The following is a 21,571-nucleotide window of genomic DNA, read 5'->3' on the forward strand; positions in this document are numbered from 1 at the left end:
TGTAACCAACAAAGTACCAGGCCACTTCTCCAAAGGGTTTTTATTCTTCAAAGTCAATCTCAATTCCTTAGGGTTTTCTGATGACATCAGGAGTCCAGGCAAGACTCCTTTGATCATGACATTCCAGACAAAGACTCAGTTGATAAAATCACAATTGGAAACTAGCTTTACACATCCTGTTATGAAAAAATCAAGTTCTTATTGGATTTATGCAAACAGAAACATTAATACAGAAAGAATAATACTCATTAAGAGCTTCCAAATTCCAGAGGGATCAGGCAGCGAGAAAAGTATAAATGCCTCAATATTGTTTACATAAGTATACTTTACCAAGTTGCTTTAAGAAACAAAGTTTTTTGTGTCTGAAAAACAAATGATTAAAGCTTAACAATCTTTTTCAACAAAAGGTTATAAAAGCTGCAGTTATCTTCCGTTTATTATGTTCCATAATGAATTTCTCTTTATCCTGAACGTTTTCAAGCACATCCATAAATTCAGTCAATTCACTGAGTTCCCGCAATCTGCACTCAGGCCAAACTTATGGTCTCAGTGCTCGCTTACAGCACGTATAAAAAGGTGTGATCCAAAAATCTGTTCTCAGACATATGTGACCCAAAACAAGTCAGAGTCCTTTCCATGAATGCCTCCCCAAAATGTGTGTACATAAATTGAACATACTATTGTTTCTTTACTTGACAAAGCTTCCCTAAAGCTTTAGGCATATTAAGTAGGCTTAATTAGTTCCAAAACTTCTCTTTTATAAAAGTGGGAAACAAACACTTGCAATATTCCAGGGGCCCATTAGAATAACCTAAAGTCATTTCTCAATGACTTTAAAAAGCCCCTTAAACTCTGGCTGGTGTGGCTTAGTGGGTTGAGTGCTGGCTCAGTAACCACAGGGTCACTGGTTCAACACCCAGCCAGGGCACATGTCTGGGTTACAGGCCTGGTCTCCAATTGAGGGCATGCAAGAAGCAACCACACATAGATGTTTCCTCTCTATCACTTTCTCCTGCCTTTCCCCTCTCTGAAAATAACTAAATAAAATCTTTTTAAAATAAATAAATAAATAAAATCTCTTAAAATTTGAACTTTGGGAGAATGCTGTCAAACAAAGTTAATTAAAAATTGTAACATAAACTTTTTGTAAAACAACACATTTTTATGGTAATAACTTTAAAAGGCATTAATCAAACTTAAAACTGGTTTTCACATCAAATATTTTGTCCCAACTATAAGCTCCTGTGTTAATTTATAAAAGTTTTTACTTTCTTTAGGCCAATAAAATATTACACCCTAGTTATGCCATCCAGAGGCAAAAAACATACCATATGTGATATACAGATGAACATTTATCACATAGACCACACACATGTCAACTGAACACATAAAATCTATACTCATTATTTGACCTACTAATTGGAGTAGAGAAAGCACACAATGTTTTCATTTGTTTTTCTTTTTCTTTCTTCCCTCTACACAAGCCTTCTGCACCTTTCTTAGTCTTCTTTTTTAACTCATCCAGAAATTAGGACAATCTACTTTTAATTCTATTCCTTTAAAATCTATTGCCACAATTTACACCTTTATTACCAAAGTCATATATTTTCCCAACTTAAACATAAGTAATCAACATTCTTTAGATTGATAAATTCATGAATACATTTCAGAAATCTCACCCCGTTCACTAAACCTTTAGCAAAACAATTCTAGTTAGTCTAAAATGCAATGTAAGTCAGTGGAGGGCTTCAGGCCAAGATTGAGGCATAGGTAGATACACTTGGCCTCCTACACAATCAAAAGAAAGAGACAACAACAAATTTAAAAAGAAAAAACAACCAGAACTGCCAGCAAATCAAACTGTATGGAAGTCTGACAACCAAGGAGTTAAAGAAGAAGCATTCATCCAGACTGGTAGGAGGGGCAGAGACAGGCAGCCAGGGTGGAGAGGATGTGTGGCAAGGCTGTGGTTGGAGGACGCGGGCAGGTGAGGTGGCGGCTTGTGGCTGGAGGAGCGGAGAGTCCCACATGTGCATGCCGGGAAACTGGGAGGAACAACTGGAGAGTGAGAGAGACCATGCAACCCAGGGTTCCAGTGTGGGGAAATAAAGCCTCAAAACCTCTGGCTCAAAAAAACTCGTGGGGGTTGCAGTGGTGGGAGAAACTCCTGTCCTCACAGCAGAGTTGTTGGAGTGACTCACAGGGTACTAGAAGGAACACAAACCCTCCCACCCAGCAACCAGCACCAGAAAGGCCCAATTTGCTTGAAGGTAGTGGAGGAAGTGACAGAAATGCACCGAGAGCTCAGCAAGTGGTATTGTTCCCTCTAGGACCCCTCCCCCACATACAGCACCACTGTGCAGCAACATGGGCTGCCCTGCCCTGGTGAATAACTAAGGCTCCACCCCTTACTAGTAAGAGGCACCCCAAGATAAAAAAATATATGGTCTAAGTGAAAGAACAAATCAAAGCTCTGGAAAAAACACAACTAAGTGATGAAGAGATAGCTAGCCTATTAGATGCACAGTTCAAAATACTGGTGATCAGGATGCTCATAGAATTGGTTGAATATGGTCACAAAATAAAGAAAAAAGTGAAGGCTATGCAAAGTGAAATAAAGGAAAATGTACCAGGAACCAACAATGACCAGAAGGAAACTGGGACTCAAATCAATGGTTTGCAGCAGAGGGAAGAAATAAACATTCAACCAGAACAGAATGAAGAAACAAGAATTCAAACAAATGAAGAGAGGCTTAGGGACCTCTGGGATAACTTTAAACATTCCAACACCCAAATCATAAGGGTGCCAGAAGGAGAAGAGGAAGAGCAAGAAACTGGAAACTTATTTGAAAACATAATGAAGGAGAACTTCCCCAATCTGGCAAAAGAAATAGACTTTCAGGAAGTCCAGGAAGCTCAGAAAGTCCCAAAGAAATTGGACCCAAGGAAGCACATACCAAGGCACATCATAATCAAATTACCCAAGATTAAAGATAAGGAGAGAATCTTCAAAGCAGCAAGAGAAAAGGAGACAGTTACCTACAAAGGAGTTCCCATCAGACTCTCAGCTGATTTCTCCAAAGAAACCTTGCAGGCAAGAAGGGCCTGGAAAGAAATATTTAAAATCGTGAAAGGCAAGGAGCTACATCCAAGATTACTCTATCCAGCAAAGCTATCATTTAGAATGAAAGGACAAATAAAGTGCTCCCCAGATAAGATCAAATTCAAGGAGTTCATCATCACCAAGCCCTTATTTTATGAAATGTTAAAGGGACTTATCTGAGAAAAAGAAGACAAAATTATGAACAGTAAAATGACAACAAACTCACAACTAACAACAACCAAAACTAAAAGAAAGAAAGAAAGAAAGAAAGAAAGTAAAACTGAACTAAGCAAACAACTAGAACAGGAACAGATTCACAGAAATGGAGATCACATGGAGGGTTTTCAGTAAGGAGGGGGCAGGGGGAACATGAGGGGAAAAGTCCCAGAGAATAAGAAGCATATTTGGTAGGCACAAATTAGACAGGGGGAGGTTAAGAGCAGTATGTGAAATGGAGAAGCCAAAGAACTTATATGTACGACCCATGGAGATGAACCGAGAGCAGGTGAGGGGTGAGAAATGCTGGTGGAAGAGGGTACAGGGTAGAGGGGAATTAAGGGGAGAAAAAAATGGGACAAGTGTAATAGCATAATCAATAAAATAATTTAAAAAATAATAAATAATAAAATGCAATGTAAGCCCCTTCTTTCCAAAGCAGAAACAAAAATAAAATCTACAAAAATAAAATAAAATAAAAACAAAAAGGCAAAATTTCAAGAAGGGATTTAGGACTAGCCTCAGAATCTCATCTCCTTATTTTTCTCACTAACATAAACTCACCACTAACTCCTACACATTTGCTTCAGTGGCTTCTCTTCCCCCATGCAGGTAGGTCCTCTGCAAGACCCACAGGAGCACTGGGGGCGTGCCCCCAATACTGGGGCACCACACCGGGATTACCCCCACGATTTCCAGGACTACACCCTGGCTTCCCTCACCCAGCACGTTATCACATGCATTCTACTCAGCAGGGTCATTTTCCAGAATATCCTGTTCCTGGAGCAGATTGTAACGCAGGAGCTGCTTGTGGTATCGGGCGACACGCACCTTGAGAACCTAGGGGTGCTGTAGGTGGGCCAATGCACATGTGCAGGAATTGACAGGCCCTGTGTGACAAAGAACTGTTTGACTGAAGCTTCTTTACTTTCAAAGCTTTTGGCAAATAGAAAGTTAACTGCAACAGAGTAGCTTTCAGTTTCCACTTGAAATGCAACTGAGCTCCACCCCCTGCCCTTTTGAGTTTTCCTTCCTTCGCAGCTGCCGGACAGACTCTGCAGCAGTCTCACCCGACAAGCCATGGCTGCATTGCAGACTCCCGGGAGCCCCAGTCCAGGACTGAACTGGGTGCTGATCCTGATCTTTACGGTCCTTCTGCAGTCCGTCTCTGTGGCTGTGACTTACTTGTACTTCACCAGTGAACTGAAACAGGTCAGTACAATGGACATGGGTGGACAGACGCTGCCAGCCCTCGAGTTAACTGCCTCTCCTTTGCCTCTGGACTTGCTCCTCTTTGAAAACTTTGTAGCGTTGAAAATGTTCTCTTCCTCAGTCTGTGGACCCTGACTGCTAGTATGTATTGACATGCATTAATAGTTACCGAGAACTTCGTAAGGCACTGTGTGAAAATGCTCAGCTGTACAACTCGCCCTACCAGCTCAGTTACTAACAGACGCAGGCCGCAAAACTCCTGAGGTGGTTTTTTGTCTTCAGCTGTATGTGTATTTTATACCAGCAGTTGCTATCATTCGCTGAGTGCTTGCTTGCTAAATGTTTTCTAGGTCTTGACTCTAATTCTTGGGGGTCAGAGTAGCTGCATCAGAGCAGGACCTGTCTGCTTTTGCTCACCCACCCACCCCTGGGGCTAGCACATAGCTCCCGTATACAGTTGTGTTGATTAAATACTTGTTGAATAATAACCGACCTTCATAAACGTGGTGATATCACTAGTAACACAAGGAGCAGGGTAGAGTCCGAGTTCCACCCAAAGGCAAGTTCTAAAACACAAACAATAATGGTATTGTCTTAGGTGTGGCTAATTGCAGTGGATTTGCAGGCAAGCTGGACCTGGGCTCTGCACAGACAGAAGTGCTTTCTTTACAGATTGTTTGCTTATCCTCTGGTTTCAGAGCTGGTAACCAATGCCAGATTCTTCCTCACACCTTTCTTTTAAATATCTTAAATTAGTAGGTGGAAAGGTTTCACACAGACAAGTCAGGCTTCCAAAAGTTAGGAGGTAGAATAATACACATTGAACTGAAATCAGAACTGGGCTTTGGCTTCTCTTCTTTCCTCCAGGACGTGGAGTGGAGACAGATCAGATCTTTGAAATATGTTTTGGTTTTAGGTCTGTGGTGTTTGTGTGTTGACCATAGTGAGAATATAAAGGACTAGCATTCTGCCTGTTCCTCCCTGGCCACAGGCATGCAATGGGCAAAGTCTGTAACATAGTGGCTATCAGGTGAACTCACATTTTATTGTTCATCATAAAATAATTGAAAAGAAAACTACTGTTCTATGCCTATGGAATGTCCAGGTATGAATCCACCTACACCTGAAGGAGAAAAAAAAGTGCCATTTTAATTTGTGTATTTGTTAACTATATAAAACTTTTGGAACTATGAATGCAAAATTGTTGAAAGTAAACCAACCCAACCTTTTGGCTTCTCATATATATTTTGGTTAATCTATCATGAACTGTAAGCTGGGAGGAACTTTGAACACCCCTCATTTAACAGATGAAGAAAGTGGAAACTCCTAGAGAAATTACTTATGGAAACTCAGACAGGGCTTTGGAAGCAGAGGTGGACCCAGGGGGGTCATCCCTCCACAGCAGGGCGCCCTCAGGGTTATCATATTTGCACCCTGGAATGCACACTGTGCCCTGCTACATTATGATAAGGCAATATCAAATCACCAGCTGGCTAGAAAATGCAAGACTAAAGGTCGCAGAAAAATAGAAATTGCACAGAAGCCATAGTGAGTTTATCTGTTAAGGAAATGCAGTTTGTATATACTGTAGATATAAATTTGGTTATGTCAGTGGATTAGAAATGAATGAGGTAGAATCTTGTTTGATTTCTAGAAAATTATGAAAATGATGGCTGCCATGAGAGGACCAGGAAAGTCAGTTTTATCAGAAGGCTCATTCAGAAGAGCTTGTATATTTGTAAGAACAAAATGTAACTATCATCATGTCTTCAGTTCCGAGTTTGTGTAAGAGGCTGGGGTACTGCCGTGTTTGTCTGTTGGAAGCCAGCATATCTAATCTTTGTTAGTTTTGCAGTGTAAACAGGGTGAACTTCTCTCTCTGTACACAAGTGTGTCCCTAAATTTGCTTGCATTACAAGTTGGTCTAATTAAAAAACTAAATTAACTGGTTCTTGATCGAGCTGACTCATGCAATTTTCTGTATATGATCAAGTTGTTTTGAATTCAACTATAAAACTGGAAATTTCAGCCCTGACTGGTGTAGCTCAGTGGATTGAGGGCGGGCCTTCGAACCACACGATCACAGTTCGATTCCCAGTCAGGGCACATGCCTGGGTTGCAGACTAGTTTTTAGCAGGGGACTCACAAGAGGCAACCATACATTGATATTTCTCTCCTTCCGTCCTTCCCTTCCCCTCTAAAGATAAATAAATAAAAATCTTTTAAAAAATGGAAATTTCAAATAAAGCTTAACATCTCTCTACTTGTACATTTTTCTTGATTGCATAGTGTGTGTATACGTATATGCAGACATACAGAAAAATTCATTGCGAGAGCCAGAAAGGAAGGAGAATTAGCAGATCCTAAGCAAATATTATGTTCTAGATAGAAGCCTTGCAGAGTATTACCCTACTTCACCCTTATAACAATCATATAAAGGAAACACAATCACCTCATTTTATAGGTAAACAGAGGCTCCAGGAAGTGATTTGTCCAAAACTACAAAGTAATTTAGAAAAGTAAAGCCCACTTTTGAACCCAGGCCTTACATAAGTGCTCAGTAAACAGTAGCCATTGTAATTAGTAGTGAGCATCTCATGAAGTCAACACCCTCTTCCTGAGGAAACTGCAAAGGAAAATGGATCTGAATCTGTTTGGCTGTCTGCAGAGTTTGGAAAAGCATATTCAACATGTGGCAATTTTCTGAAATAGTTCACAGTGGAGGTTTTAGCTCCTGAAAATTTGCAGGATGATAGGGAGTGGGAGTCGAGGTGGCCTGAGTAACATTGGACTGGACCTTCACTAATGCAATGGTAGAACCACAAGCATGAACAATACATATGGACTCCGCCTTCAAAGTTTCTCTCTCTGAAAAAGTTTTATGACACTGGGACTGCCTGTCACTGTGGCATCATGGATAGGGCGGGAAAAGAGAAGGGGACCCTCCCCCACCAATCTCCATAAATGATCCTTTATGCTATTTGCAGTTTACAGAAAATGATTGTCGGACACTAAGGCCTGGGCAGCAGAGAGGGTCATACTGCCACCTCAAAGTCTCTGAGCCAGCTGGCCAAGGAGTCCACCCTCTGACATAAAGCCCTGCCAAAGACTGAGTGGTCCTGGCCTAGACAATGGCACCAATGGCACCAATGGCAGTTGGAGAAGCCCACTTCACAGAGCCAGAGGCTCTGGGACAGAAGAGCAGGCACCCGGTGCAAATCTGCCCATCTTTCCTGAGACGTGCAAATGAAAGCAGTGCACACACCCTCCTGGCCCCAACACGTGGGAGAGGCTAGTGAGGGAAAAGCCCCAGCCTGGGAGGTACAGCAATAACCATACTTGGAGGTGGAAAGGAGGAGGTGAGAAAGACATCACATTAGTAATCATTACTCAGTTTTGAAATAACCCAGAATTCTTCCTCTTCCCCATCTGTCTAGTTAATAGAATTGGGTGAGATCTGTAGAAGAAATTAACCAAAAATGACAATGCAAGGAATCACACAGGGATGGGGAGTATGGCTGGGGTTTTCTTTCTGCATTTCTATTGTTCAGAAATCAATATTTATGCATAAAAATGTCTAGAGAAAGAACCACCAAAATGTTGATAATTGTGATCACTAGATGGTAAGGTTATGGTAAGATTTTTTTCCTTTTTTTCTGTATTTTATACATTTTCTACAGTGAATGTCATAAAAATATTTATGCTACCCATATATGATTTTTATACAGATTTAAGGAACATGACTTTTTACATAGTCTTAAGAGAAAACAACAATACACGAAATTGCCCCCACACAGTCATATCTTAACCCTGTACACAAGAGAGATCATCCAAAATTTAACTAGGAGGTGGGATTAGGTCATTTTAGCAGTGTTTTGCTTGTTTGTTTTGCTTTTAGAAAAGTGTTTTTTAGTTATCTCTATTTTCTAGGTTGCCTGTGTATCCTCAATGTTTCTGGGCTTCACTGAACTTGAGGTAGCAATGGTGTCATGTTATCTTGTCGACCTCCCTCCCGTGTAAACCTAGGACATCCTCAATTTGCAAGGTTCTGAAAGTTTCTGAAAAATTCCCAGAGGATATCCAGAGTCACTAAGCAGCAATTGACCTCTACTTCTGGCCCCTGCTTCAAACCCACCCCTCTTCAACCCTGCTTCCTTTCACAGTAACAGTATATCCTGACCCCAAGCAGCTCTGGGCTCAGCCTTTTCCTGCCCCTTACCCCGCAGCCTCCCGTGCTTGACAGCTTCCTGCTGCTGTGAAGTAGGAGTCCAAGTTGCTCTTTCCTTTCTGTGTCACATACAGCTTTCTGTACTCTGAGTTATAGAAGCTTGCAAACCTGTTTCTTTAGCTTCCTCAGACCAGTGCCTGGCCAAGCTACACTCACACTGAATAGGCCAGGATAGAGCCAAAGTCCATCCTGGAACCACCCTGATCCGCCCCCCACCCCCACCCTGCTAGGCAAGTTCTCATATTTCTAAAGCATATGCAATTAAGTTTCTCTTTTGGAAAGGCTTTTTCAGTTCCCACATCAATTGCAGATGTCAATAGATGCCTAAAATAGAAGACTCTGGGTGAGTAGGGGCAAAGAAACCCTCTCTAACTCCATTGCTATTCATGTCTGGACTCAGGTGGTCCCAGCTGTCACCTTCACTGCATTGACCAGGAGAATGCTGTACTCTGGTAATTAAATGAAGGAAGGAAGAAAACAAACATTTAAAAGTAAATGAATGTCCTATGCCAGAGTATGTGAGAGGAATTAACTCAGGTGTTTATTTTTGCACTTGAGTGACCTTGATCAAATGTCCATGGGGTACTTGACGGAGCACAGAACCGTGTGGCTCTGGCTGGGACCTCTTGCAAGCAGTTAGTTTGATTTGGAACGATATCGTCTTTCCATAGGAAGGTCAGTTTTGTACCAGGTAATAACATCTCCTTAATTTCAATGGTTAAAATGGAAACAATTAAAATGATAATTCTGACCTTGAGTGAATTTACTGTTTTTCTATGTAAGATTAACCACTAATCAGGCTGAAGTGCTGTGGTTGGTTAGAGAAGTATGTGTGCACCTCCGTGTGCTTGCATGCATGGGTGTGTGTGTGTGTGTGTGTGTAGGGAGGGGGCATGAGTGTTTGACATCAAGCGAGGACTTTGTTGACAACAATGATCTGGCCATTATAAATGTTTATTCTCAAGCAGGATGAGGTAGCAAAACTTCAAATGCTGTTTCAAATTGAAACCGGAAAAAACACGGGTGTTTGGGCTGCCTGTCACTACCAAATCCCATAAGCAGTGACAGCCATTGAATCTTTTATGGGCGCTTTATTCAGATGGCTGTCGATCTGAGAAGATGGTGGGTTCATACCCTAACAAACCATTTTGTGTTTTCTTTCCAGGCCAGACCTTTTATAAGGTGGGGGGTGAGTGGATAAACAAGGAGGGCTTTGAAATTCAGGGAGGATTAGGTGAGCAAAGCTGCAGCTTTCCTGTTCTGGGCAGTTAGCTGTTTCCAGGGGAGGGTGGCCCTCTGCTCTCCCTGGAACACAAAGGCCCGGATGTCCCCAGGCAGTAATCTTATAACAGTGCCTCAAGGGGTGGGCTGTTTTCCCTGGAGCCAGGGTGGGCCTTATCTGTAGTTTTTGAAACAAAAGCTTTTAACATACACATTACTTGCTAGACTTATAACTTCTTCCTTAAGCTAAAAATGCCCAAGTCTTGAGTCCCCTATCAAAATTTCTGCAGGTAAATAAATCCCTAGTTAGTGTGGATATTTAATGAGGCAATATTCAGATTTTTAGTGGCAACGTGATCCAGACATGGCCATCCAAGAGAAGTAGAAATCCCAATTACTAGTTGACCCAGAGAGCCAAAGTTCAGATCCAGTAACAGAACACTACCTGCCCCCAGGACTGTTTGGCTCATTTTTCATTTAGAATCATTACATTTTAACAGACTTCACTGCCTACTTTGTACTTCGGTGAGTTTCCAACTTTACAATGGGATCCACACTATGTTAGAACTGAAAGGGACCTCAACGGTCACCACAGTGAACCAACTCAAAACTCAGGTGAAGAACAGACACAGAAGACAAGCAGCTCTTTGTTGAGGGACACACCGCTGACTAATGGCAGGGGCCATCAAGGGCCTTGTGACCCAGAGTGCCTGGCCCATGCTTGTTCCATGTCCACCATATCCAACTGCTTACTTTCATTTAAAGGGCAAAGAACAGCCTGCCTACTTTAATTTTAAGCCATCAATGTATCCAGGGTGCCAGGGTGACCCTGAATGTTTCATCAGTGGCTGTAGTTTTAACTTCTAAATGGGCAAATGTAAAAAGCATTCGTGAGTGATGTTGTGTGATGTACTATCTCGCCCTAGGTGCAGGAGAAGTTGTCCAAGAGCGGCATTGCTTGCTTATTAAAAGAAGATGATGGTTCCTGGGACCCCTATGATGACGATAGTATAAACAACCCCTGCTGGCATGTGAGGTGGCAACTACGTCAGTTAGTGCGAAAGGTAGGTGAACTATCAGGTAACTTCACCAGCCAGCGCAGAAGGTTGGAGGAGAAGGAATATTTAAGACCATCATGTCTAGACTCCTCATTTTGCAACAGGAGAGACTGAGGTCCAGAGTGTTGAGGGATTTTTTCTTCAATTCAGAGAACTAGAAAAAGGTGAACCAGCACCAAACAGCGGGTCCTAGTCGACTCCTGCTCTATAAAGTTCATGCCTCTACTCTGAATAGCCTCCCCGTCTGGTCTAACCTTTGTATCTGACGTCGTGGAAACCGAGGCACAGGCAGAGCTATGTGTTCAAGGTCACACAACAATGAAGGATGTGTGTGGTTTTTTTCTATTCAGAAAACAAAAGAGGCCAAATAATGGTGTTCTATATTTTTCCCAGATGTTGACTCTGAAAATATACATTTACTTTTATGCATATAGAGATGAAGAAAGAGGAAAGGAAGAGGGAAGGAAGAGATACAGAAAAACTGAAGGTGATGACATCTCAATTTATAGTTATTAAATGACACAATACAGTATTATCTGTCTATGGAAGTTGCCTAAATGGGATCTCTGGCAGAAACAGTATGTTAGCTAACAGTTTATTTCACAAAATACGATTAATTCGATGATGTAATACGATTAATACATAATAATTTTTTCAGCACTGTGACATGTCGAATTAAGTTCCTCCTCTAGAACCCTTTCTTCTTCATCAGATGGTATCTAGGGATGCTTGCCTTCTGCCTACTCAGAAAAGTCCAATGAGAACACAGATATGAAAGCGCTCTAAAGTGGGAAGTCCATGATTGATATTTAAAAAATACCGGGACATTCCTGGAATAGGAGGAAGACGTGTTTTAATGACATGCTTTCGAGTCCATTGTTTGGTACTCAGTATGGCTTTTCATAGAATCGGTGTTTTATTGGTGCTTTGGGAATCCAGCTTACAAACCGAAACAGTCCTCACCATAGAGCCCAGATATCAGCTATCATGCTATTTCTATGGGAAATGAAATTAGACTTCCACCTGGGAGTCCTGGAAATACCTGTGCTGTGTGGCTGCCCTGGAAGTAGGGCCCACTGCGCACACGCTGTACTGAAGCAGATGCGACTTCATCACCCCAAGTGACGAGGCCCAGGGCTGGGAAGGGTACTGAGGAACCTAGAAATGGGACGCCACAGACCCTGGGGTTAAGGGTGTGGCAAACCCACAGCTTTGGGGACTGAGGCAGGAAAGGGGAACTAGATGCTGGAGCTGGGAGTGGGGAGATGAGAGTAGTGGGGATGGATTTACGGATCACTTTCCTGCCATTCTCCCTGTCCCGCCCATTCTCACATCCTGCCACCAACTAGGATAGGGAAGCCGGGACCCAGAGGGGTGGGTGAGAGTGTAGGGGCAAAGGCCTTCCCTTTTTTTTCCAGGTGCCATTAACTAAACAGGCTATTTCCAGTAAACATCCTATAACCATTACATATGCTATCTCCTTTAGTTTTCACAAAGCTCTGTGAGGAAGAAATCATTATCTTCCTCTTCTTCTTTTTAAAAAGTAGATGAAGAAGTTAATGATTGTATCAGTGAAGTGACTCGACAAGTTTCCCAAGCTACTGATCGACAGATTTGAATCTAAGCCATCTGACCATACTGTAATTATTATTGTATGCTGCCTCCCACACTGTGGGAATTACTTTTCTCTCCTTTCTGCTGCTCATCTTTCTCCCTTCCTTTCTGTCCTGAAATGACAGAGAGAGAGAGAGAGAGAGAGAGAGAATACGCTGAGGCCACCTCTTGCTTCCCCTTCTCATACACCAATGCCCATTGGACTCGTAGCCCCCCCCCCCCCATTATCCGGAGTCAGGGCTTGATGCAGACGGAGAAGCAGAGAGCATCTGATTTGAGATGGGAGTACAGAGGAGGGGAGTTTCGGGTAGTTGCAAAATGAACAACAGTGATAGGAAAGGAGGGCTGTGATGAACAAAGTCCCCAGGGGTGACAGAATGGAATGGAAGGGGATTTAGAAGCTGTGGATGAGCCAAGAGAGGATCTGCTTAATTAACAGAAAGTCTCAGTGTTTACTCTCATTTACTGGGTTTTCCCACTGGTTAGTACAAAGAAGGTAATACTAGATTTTTAGTAAAGCTATGGGAATTTGGTAAAATATCTTTAAGAATGCCTCAGCCACAATCTCAGAAATGAGAGGATGACATGTATGGCCAGGTCACACCTCACCTTGAGCTGTGTGTATCTCTGGGCATCGAGAGAGAGGAGGTGTACCTTGTGTCATGAGGTTTGAGTCTGTCCGATAGCTTGAGGTCCCTGGCCTCTATTACACAGATCACTCATGCATACAGATGCATGCACACAAACACACTCCCCACTCAGAGACCTCGAGGTGACGGGTCTGCCCCAAGGAGGGAGGTCTGTCGAAGATGAGGCCGACCTAATTTAGCAGATGGCTCCTTACTCCTCTGCTGCTCCAGGTGTGGACTCTCAAAGGCCTCATCTGGAAACAGAGCTCTCCCAGACAGAGGACCCTTCCTGATCGGCATGTGAGGATGGCTACCTCAGGGCTCACCCCGGCTCACACCCTACTGGCTCACACCCTGCCTGCTCCCAGTCTGTGCTTGAACAACTTAAATCTTCCTAGGTTGTACCTTACACAGAAACCTGACAGACCTTAGGAAAAAGGGCCATAGACATTCTACAGTCAGTTTAAATTTTTTAGGGAAATTAACAACCTTTATTCAATACTATTTGCAGATGGTTTTGAGAACCTATGAGGAAACCATTTCTACAGTTCCAGGTAGTATTTTTTTATTGTTGTTATTTTAACTTTCTACTGTCACCTTTGTGGGAGGGTGAATGACCCCCCACCCTCTTTCACTCTGCCCCCACCCACACATCCTGCCCCTGACCTGCTGCTCCGTGTTTCCAGCTGCTTAATTCTGTTTCCTTTTTTGCACTGGTAGCTAGAAAAGCTCAGAACCAAATCTGTGGCCCACTTACGGCCAGGACTTCATTTCAGCTGAATCTTATTTTTCCAACATGGATTTTCCTTTCACCTCAACTTCTTCAATCATTCTTTTTTACCTTCTAGTGTATTGTACACAAGCCATCTAAATGCTTTCTAGAACATGGCTGGAAGTAAGATAAGCAAGGGCCCCCAAATCACCCATCTTCTCTGCTTCTGACCACCACAGGTCTATGACTTTATGCAGCAACCCCTCCCCCCCCCATCCCTTTCCCAACAATCGCCCACACACCCGCAGTTCTCATCCCGTGGTCCCCACGCCACAGCCATCTTCCTGTTCGTGACCCACACCTCCAACAGTGCTGTTGCCCAGGCTGGCTTCTTTGGGCCTCCACCGGCTTCTTTCATTCCTAGCTTCTTACAAAACTGGCACCTTCTCATCCTCCCTCCTCCTCACTTAATTGTCAGATCTTCCCTGGCCATCTAAGTTCCTCTATACTTTTTTCCTATTACGCTTACTTTGTTCATATTCTTTCATTTTTGTATCTTTTAGTTAAAACTATGAACATTAAAATGACAACAAACTCACAACTATCAACAACTGATTCTAAAAAATCAAAACAAAAAAAAAGAATTTGCTTTCAAATCTTGGCTTTTCCATATCCTTGCAGTGACTTCTAATGCAAGATATTTATAATTGGATTTTGTTATTGAATACCGGAAAACCAAGTGCTAAGGTCTAGGGGCAGGCAGGACATTGTGAATTATTTAACAATGGAGGTGATGAGGAAATGGACAGGCACATCGACCTTGAAAGTTGAGCACCTCGAGAATAATATGTAATTGACTATGCATCCTCATGCCATGTTTGGTCTTCAGCACCGTGTATGTGTCCACTTATCCTGAGTAAGTAACAATCAATACAAAATTAGAAGAAGTGAGAAGAGATTCTCATTTCCCACTCGTTTTTCCCCTATGGAATTTTGTCACCTCCGCTCAGTTCCTTCCTTCCACTATGAGCCTAAGTTGAGGCCTGTCGCTCTCAGTTCTGCAGCTGTGGTCTGGTATTCTCCAGACTTGCCATTCTCCAGCCCTCTCACCTTCTATCCATCAAATCTTATTCTGAGAGATAGATAAAACTAAAGCACAAAACATGCCTTTCTGTTTCCCTGGTCAAAACCTTTCAGAGTCTTCCCACACCCTCTAAAACCAAAATCTCTTAGCCTCGCATTCAGATCCTTTATACTTTGGCTCATCATTCAAGCCTGAAACTGAACTCCTCTCCTGCCTGAGTTCCGGGAGTGCTTTGTGCATTTTGCTTCAGCCTTTTCCCTGTCCGGGTTGGCTCAAAGGCTGCTCATCCTCACCCCATGAAGATAATCATCCTTGAACCTCAAACACTTTCTTGCACTTGTTTGTTTATCATTCTTTTGTCCTGTCCCTGGAAGCATGCCTGTCTTAGATGTGACGGGTACTTCGGTTTGCTGGAGTAAGGGAATAAAAAGGTTTTAGCACAAATCATCCCCTGACCTCAGCTTTCCAATGAATAGGAATCTTTACTTCCTCTCAAAAGATATCCCCCTCTATTTCCAATAGAAGATTTCACTTCCTAGTTCTTCACGTTTTCCTTAAAAGACTGTTTAAGTCCCTTGAGGGCTTAGTCAGCGTAATAAGTGATCAGTCTTTGCTGCCCCTGCAGGATGGAGTGCAGTGCCTTGTTCCTGGCAATATTTGCTTGGTAAAAGAATATAATTTATTCTTTTGAGAAACCAATTTGAAAAACCAATTGTAAGCACATTTGGGAAGTTTGAGCAGATTTTTTGAAAGAGCAGTTCGTTGCATCTGTATTTTTTAAGGCTGCTCCAAAGGACTTCAATGGTGGTCAGTAAGTTATTTGTTTGTTATGATCTAGTGAACGAGCAATTTGTATGCTCATGTCCTGATTATCGTGAACAGTGTGTCGGTTCACATTCCTTTTGGAAGCTCGGTGGGGAATGACTGATGGATACCAGCTTGTAGCACACGTGGACAATTGTTACCTCTGCCACTCTTTCAGAATTCTAGTAGCTAGCAGAGAGGAAAACATAAAGATTATGAAATTGGTATCATTCTGACTCTATATAGAAACTCAATATAGAAATTTGCCAATACCTGGTTATGTGTGCACTTTATCAATTTAGTTTTAGAGAGAGCAGGAGGAAGTGAGAAAGAGAGGGAGAGAACCATTGATGTGAGAAAGAAGCATCAGTTTTTGCCTCTCTTATGCCCCCACCACCCAGGGATGGAACCCAAAAGCCAGGCATGTGCCCTGACCAGGAATCAAATGGGCATCCCTCTGCTTTGTGGAACGATGCTCCAACCAACTGAGCCACACCAGCCAGGGCTATTTGTGCACTTGAATGACTCAGCAAGATAATTGCAGGTCCACAGATTTTTGTTTGTTTGTTTGGGTACTTTTAGAAAAGGGCCATCATCTTCACTTTGTCATATTCACTGCAATTACTTCTGAGACACTGATAAATTATAACCCAAATCACTGCTTATTCTTTTCATCAGAAGTACTTTTCAAATTAAACAAATTGAAGTAGACTGATCGTCACACATAAATGCAGGCTGATTTTTATGAAATCATGTACTCAATGTGGGAAGCCCTGAGTACTTGCAGTGTGGGATTGGTGATAGCTGTAGACATTGATGTGATATTTGAGAGGTAGTCGGACACGTTCTGATCATTCTTTGTCATTTCTCTTTTAGAACGTCAACAGAATGGTCCTCCACAAGTAAGAAGAGAACTTCAGGGAGTAGCAGCTCACATAACAGGGGACAAACAGAGAAGAAACACACCCCCAGTGCCAAGTAAGAGACACAACTAACATATGATTTAAAGAGAGGCAATGGATGAATTTGTACCGAAGAATTTATTCTTTTCACTTGTACCTGAAACGTGTATATAGCTGTCTACAAAATGAGCAGCCGTAATCAGGTCTCAGACTGACTCTTCAGAAGCAAGACCACAAGAGAAATGGCTCCATTATTGCCCCGATATAACTGGTCTCCAGAAAATTACATAGTGGGAAAACTTGGCTTTTGAGTTTGCCATGTCTCCATTTTTGCTTTTTCCTTCTTCTTTAAAGTAATTTCTCTTTCTCATTTTTTTTTCTTTTTTTTTTAAAGATTTTATTTATTTATCTTCAGAGAGGAAGGAGAGAGGGAGAGAAATACCAATGTATGGTTGCCTTTCATGTGTCCCCTGCTGGGAGTTGGCCTGCAAGGAACCAGCCTGCAACCCAGGCATGTGCCCTGACTGGGAATCGAACCACGATCGTCTGGTTCGCATGCCTGCGCTCAATCCACTGAGCTACACCAGCCAGGGCCTCTCTTTCTCATTTTTATCAAACCTTCTTCTTCTTCAAGGTTCTAAATCTGTCATTAGTCACAGAGCACCCCTTGTGACATTTATTCAGGTTGAACTGCAGGCAGTTGCCAATACTTAACTCCTTTTTACTTACAGAAGTGTCAGCATCATACAGTTTAACTGACCATGTTAAACCCGCTGTCTAACTGCAGAGCAGGTGTCCGTTGAGTACTGTAGTTACGCGCATGCCTCTTGCAGTCTGCACACCCCCACTCCCAGCTCCTCCTTATCTAGACGTGTGTTTTGAGCAAATTACTTAACCTAATCAAGCTTCAGTTTCTTAAACGAAATAGAGATAATCTTTAATACATAAAACAGTAAAGATTAACACATGCAAAATGCCTGGTGTATTTTAAGTACTCACTAAATAGTCACTTTTGTTATGGTGAAAGGTTTTGTCTAAAGTTAAAGAAATTTCGGACATCAGTTAATGGGGTGTTTTGGGAGGGTTGTTGTTTTGAATTTTTCTAGGCATTTGCCTTCCTGATATTCCTGAACTTGTGTTTTATAAATAATTAACAAGTTCTGCTTATGAGTGAGATAATTATTGTGATGTTACGGTTCACTACTTTTCAACAAATATGATATTTTAAACTCTTGAAAAACTAAATTTTATTTCAGTCATGGAGATGAGCCCGGAGTTTAAAGGAATATCATATTTTGTAGGGCCCTTTTTTATTCAGTCTCTAGGACTTAAAGATCCAAGGATCTGAAGATCGTTAAATGAGAGATGTCTTTGCCAAACCTTGTGCTCTGTCTTACTGTGGACTAGAGATGCCTTCAGCTTGGATGCTGCCTTTGGCTCCTGCGAAAGACCAAGGAGGGAAGCCAAAGATCCAAAGAAATAGCAAGAAGTTCTGAGCTTTAGGCTTGAGGACATCGATGTGTTCCTTTTGGTTTCTTTATATGCTCTCTGTGCTCACAGCGCAGAATGGGAGACAAGGGTTCAGGACAGAAGTTCTGCCCAGGTGTAGAGTGAACCATATCTGCACTATTATTCAGAAATAAGTACAGTAGATGTGGTGTAACTGGAGAACAAGGTACGGAAAAATAAGGTACTCTCCCAACAGGTCACAATAACACAGAGGCCTTCAGATTTCTATATGACCAGAGTTTCAAATCCTTGAAAGATTAGAGGGGCAAGAAGTTGTATATTTGATTGAAATCCTTTGCAACACCAACCAAAAAGTAGTCTACCAACAGCTATTAGACATGCCTTGCTTTGCTACGAACTGCCTTTTGTTAACTTTTTTTCTCTCCAACCTTCATCCAGACTCCAAGAATGAAAATGTTTTTGGCCATAAAATAACCTCCTGGGAGTCATCAAGAAAAGGACATTCATTTTTGAAAAATATGCACCTGAGGAATGGAGAGCTAGTTATCCATCAAACGGGGTTTTATTTTATTTATTCCCAAATATACTTTCGATTTCAGGAACCTGAGGATGTTTCAACAGTAGGGAGCAGAAGGAAAAACAAACAAATGGTACAATATATTTACAAATTCACAACGTACAATGACCCTATACTGCTGATGAAAAGTGCTAGAAATAGTTGTTGGTCCAAAGATTCAGAATATGGACTCTATTCCATCTATCAAGGTGGAATATTTGAACTTAAGGCAAATGACAGAATTTTTGTATCTGTAACTAATGAAGAATTGATGGACCTGGACCAAGAAGCCAGTTTTTTCGGGGCATTTTTAATTGGCTAGATGATCTGCAAAGAGAAAAAAACAACAGTGCTGTCAAAGTAACCTTTTGCTTCAAGATGATATTCCACCGCATCTGACAAAGTAAGACAGCCTGAGCACGGCAGCTACAGTGAAAAGCTCTTCAACACATGTGTTTTTAATGTCTCTGAAAAGGGACCATCTTGTTACCAAAGAAAAATGAAAATGCTAAAAGACCTTTCAGTGTTCTACCTGATACCAGTTTGCTAACAGAAATCCAGAAGATCCTCAGTTGTCAAACATGTGTAGCAATTAACACCTGTCTTTATTCATCTACTCTTGAAAAGATCCTGGAAGAGCAGTGATCTTAGGTTTTCTTCTATCTATCACCTTAAGAATCGTGCTGTAAGAAGCAACAACCTTTCCTCTTCCTCCACACCATCCATGCCCCCACCCCCCAACAGCCTCAAAGCCACTATGCATGAATGCATCTCCATCCACATTGGCTAGGCTGAGGTCTAAATCAGCAATGCCTTGGGAGGGCTCTACTGCCTAGAACATGGCATCCAGCCTGATGACCAGATGCCAAGTGACCATCACAGGTGGGAGGGAGATGACTCTTTGAATACTGTCAGTGAGAGGCACTATCAAGCACACGTCCAGGGTAGTGTTTGTAAACCCAGAACCCATAGTCATTGATGAAGTTCCAACTGGTACCTACTGCCAGATATTCCACCTTGAGCAGCTCATCACAGGCAAAGGAGATGATCCCAGTAAATGCCTGCAAGCACTACACCATTGGCAAGGAGATCATCGACCTCATCTTGTAATGAGTTCAGCAACTGGCTGGCCAGTGCACAGTTTTCAAGGCTTCTTGGTTTCCCACAGCTTGTTGGGGGAACTGATTCTGGGTTCCCCTCCCTGCTGATAGAAAATCTTCTCAATTATGGCAAGAAGTCCAAGCTGGAGTTCTCCATTAGCCAGTCCCCCAGGCTTCCGCAGCTGTAGTGGAGCCCTACGATTTCATCCACATCGCCCTGGAGCATCCTTTGCATTCATGGTTGATAATGAGGCCATCTACGACAGCTGCTTCTGTCTACACCTGTCATAGAAACCTGGAGATTGAATGCCCTACCTATGCCAACCTGAATAGGTTAATAGATCAAGTTGTGTTCTCCACCACTGCTTCCTGCAGATTTGATGGAGCTCTGAATGCTCATCTGAACAAACTCCAGCCCAGCTTGGTGCCCTATCCCCATATCCACTTCCCTCTGGCCACATATGCCCATCATCTCCGCTGAGAAAGCCTACCATGAACAGCTTTCTGTAGCAGAGATCTCCAATGCGTGCTTTGAGCCAACAATCCAGATGGTGAAATGTGACCCTCGCATTACACCTCGCATTTCACCATCCAGATGGTGAAATGTGACCCTCGTAAATACATGGCTTGCTGCCTGTTGTACTGTGGTGACACGGTTTCCAAAAACGTCAATGGTGCCATTGCCACCATCAAGACCAAGTGCCGCATCCAGTTTGTGGACTGGTGCCTCACTGGCTTCAAAATTGGTATTAATTACCAGTTTCCCACTGTGGTGCCTGGTGGAGACCTGGCCAAAATATAGTGAGCTATGTGCATGTTGAGCAACACTTCAGCCATTGCTGAGGCCTGGGCTTGCTTGGACCACAAGTTTGGTCTGACCTACGCCAAGTGTGCCTTTGTCCACTGGTATGTGGGTGAAGGCATGGAGGAAGGACAGTTTTCTGAGGCCGGTGAGGACATGGCTGCCTTTGGAACAATATGAGGATGCTGGTGTGGATTCCGCCAAAGGAGGGTAAGGAAGGAGAGGAATGCTACGGTTAAAGTGTCACAACAGTGCTGCTTTTTCAGGGATACTTATTCTGTGTTAAACATTGAAGGCTGTGGTCTGATCAGTTCATTTGAATGTAGCAGTGTATATTATATATATATAATTACTGGCCTGTGCTTTACAATTCAATGCTCTGTTATTGTTACAGAACCAACCTGTTCATTTCCCTGATGGGTTTGAGAAAAGTCCTCCCGGTCTTAAATTTAAAAAAAAATAAAAAGAAACAGTAACGATCTTAAACAGTATATCATATCGATAGCTTCCAGGTTGCTGTAAGGGACGACACTTGCAAAGCTGGAAGACTTAGGGGCCCTGCTGAAAGGTCACAGTCTTGGGAGGCAATCCTCTGTCGACACATGCAGCGTGCAAAGGGCGGTTGCCTTGCACGGCACTTTGCAGGAGTTGTCTTGTACATCTGCATTTGGTTGAAATGAGAAAATTCCAGTCAAAATACTATCATTTTTAATGAAATTATGTTTGTGAATGGCTTGTGCTACTGAAAGTCAAGCTGTCCAAAAGCACTGAAGGTGTGTTTGATAAAGGACTCTATAATGACTAATCCTCTAATCAGAATCTAGGGAATTTGGTGTCACGTGAGGAGGAGAAATGGGAAA

At 42.5% G+C, this 21,571-nt stretch overlaps 1 protein-coding gene and 1 pseudogene across 1 annotated transcript; both read left to right on the forward strand.

The window, feature by feature from the left end:
• Positions 1 to 4,354: 4,354 nt before the first annotated feature.
• Positions 4,355 to 19,438, forward strand: TNFSF10 (TNF superfamily member 10). Its single transcript, XM_037046512.1, has 5 exons — positions 4,355 to 4,531; positions 10,907 to 11,044; positions 13,793 to 13,835; positions 16,758 to 16,859; positions 18,692 to 19,438. Exons 1-5 carry the CDS (start codon positions 4,400 to 4,402, stop codon positions 19,129 to 19,131), a joined length of 855 nt encoding a protein of 284 aa, XP_036902407.1. The 5' UTR covers positions 4,355 to 4,399; the 3' UTR covers positions 19,132 to 19,438.
• Positions 19,439 to 19,514: 76 nt separating this feature from the next.
• On the forward strand, positions 19,515 to 21,171 carry LOC118987392 (tubulin alpha chain-like; annotated as a pseudogene).
• Positions 21,172 to 21,571: the final 400 nt, after the last annotated feature.

The sequence above is a fragment of the Sturnira hondurensis genome, unplaced genomic scaffold (genome assembly GCF_014824575.4).
Source record: "Sturnira hondurensis isolate 20B ecotype Veracruz unplaced genomic scaffold, ASM1482457v3 Scaffold0005279, whole genome shotgun sequence".
Lineage (NCBI taxonomy): Eukaryota > Metazoa > Chordata > Mammalia > Chiroptera > Phyllostomidae > Sturnira > Sturnira hondurensis.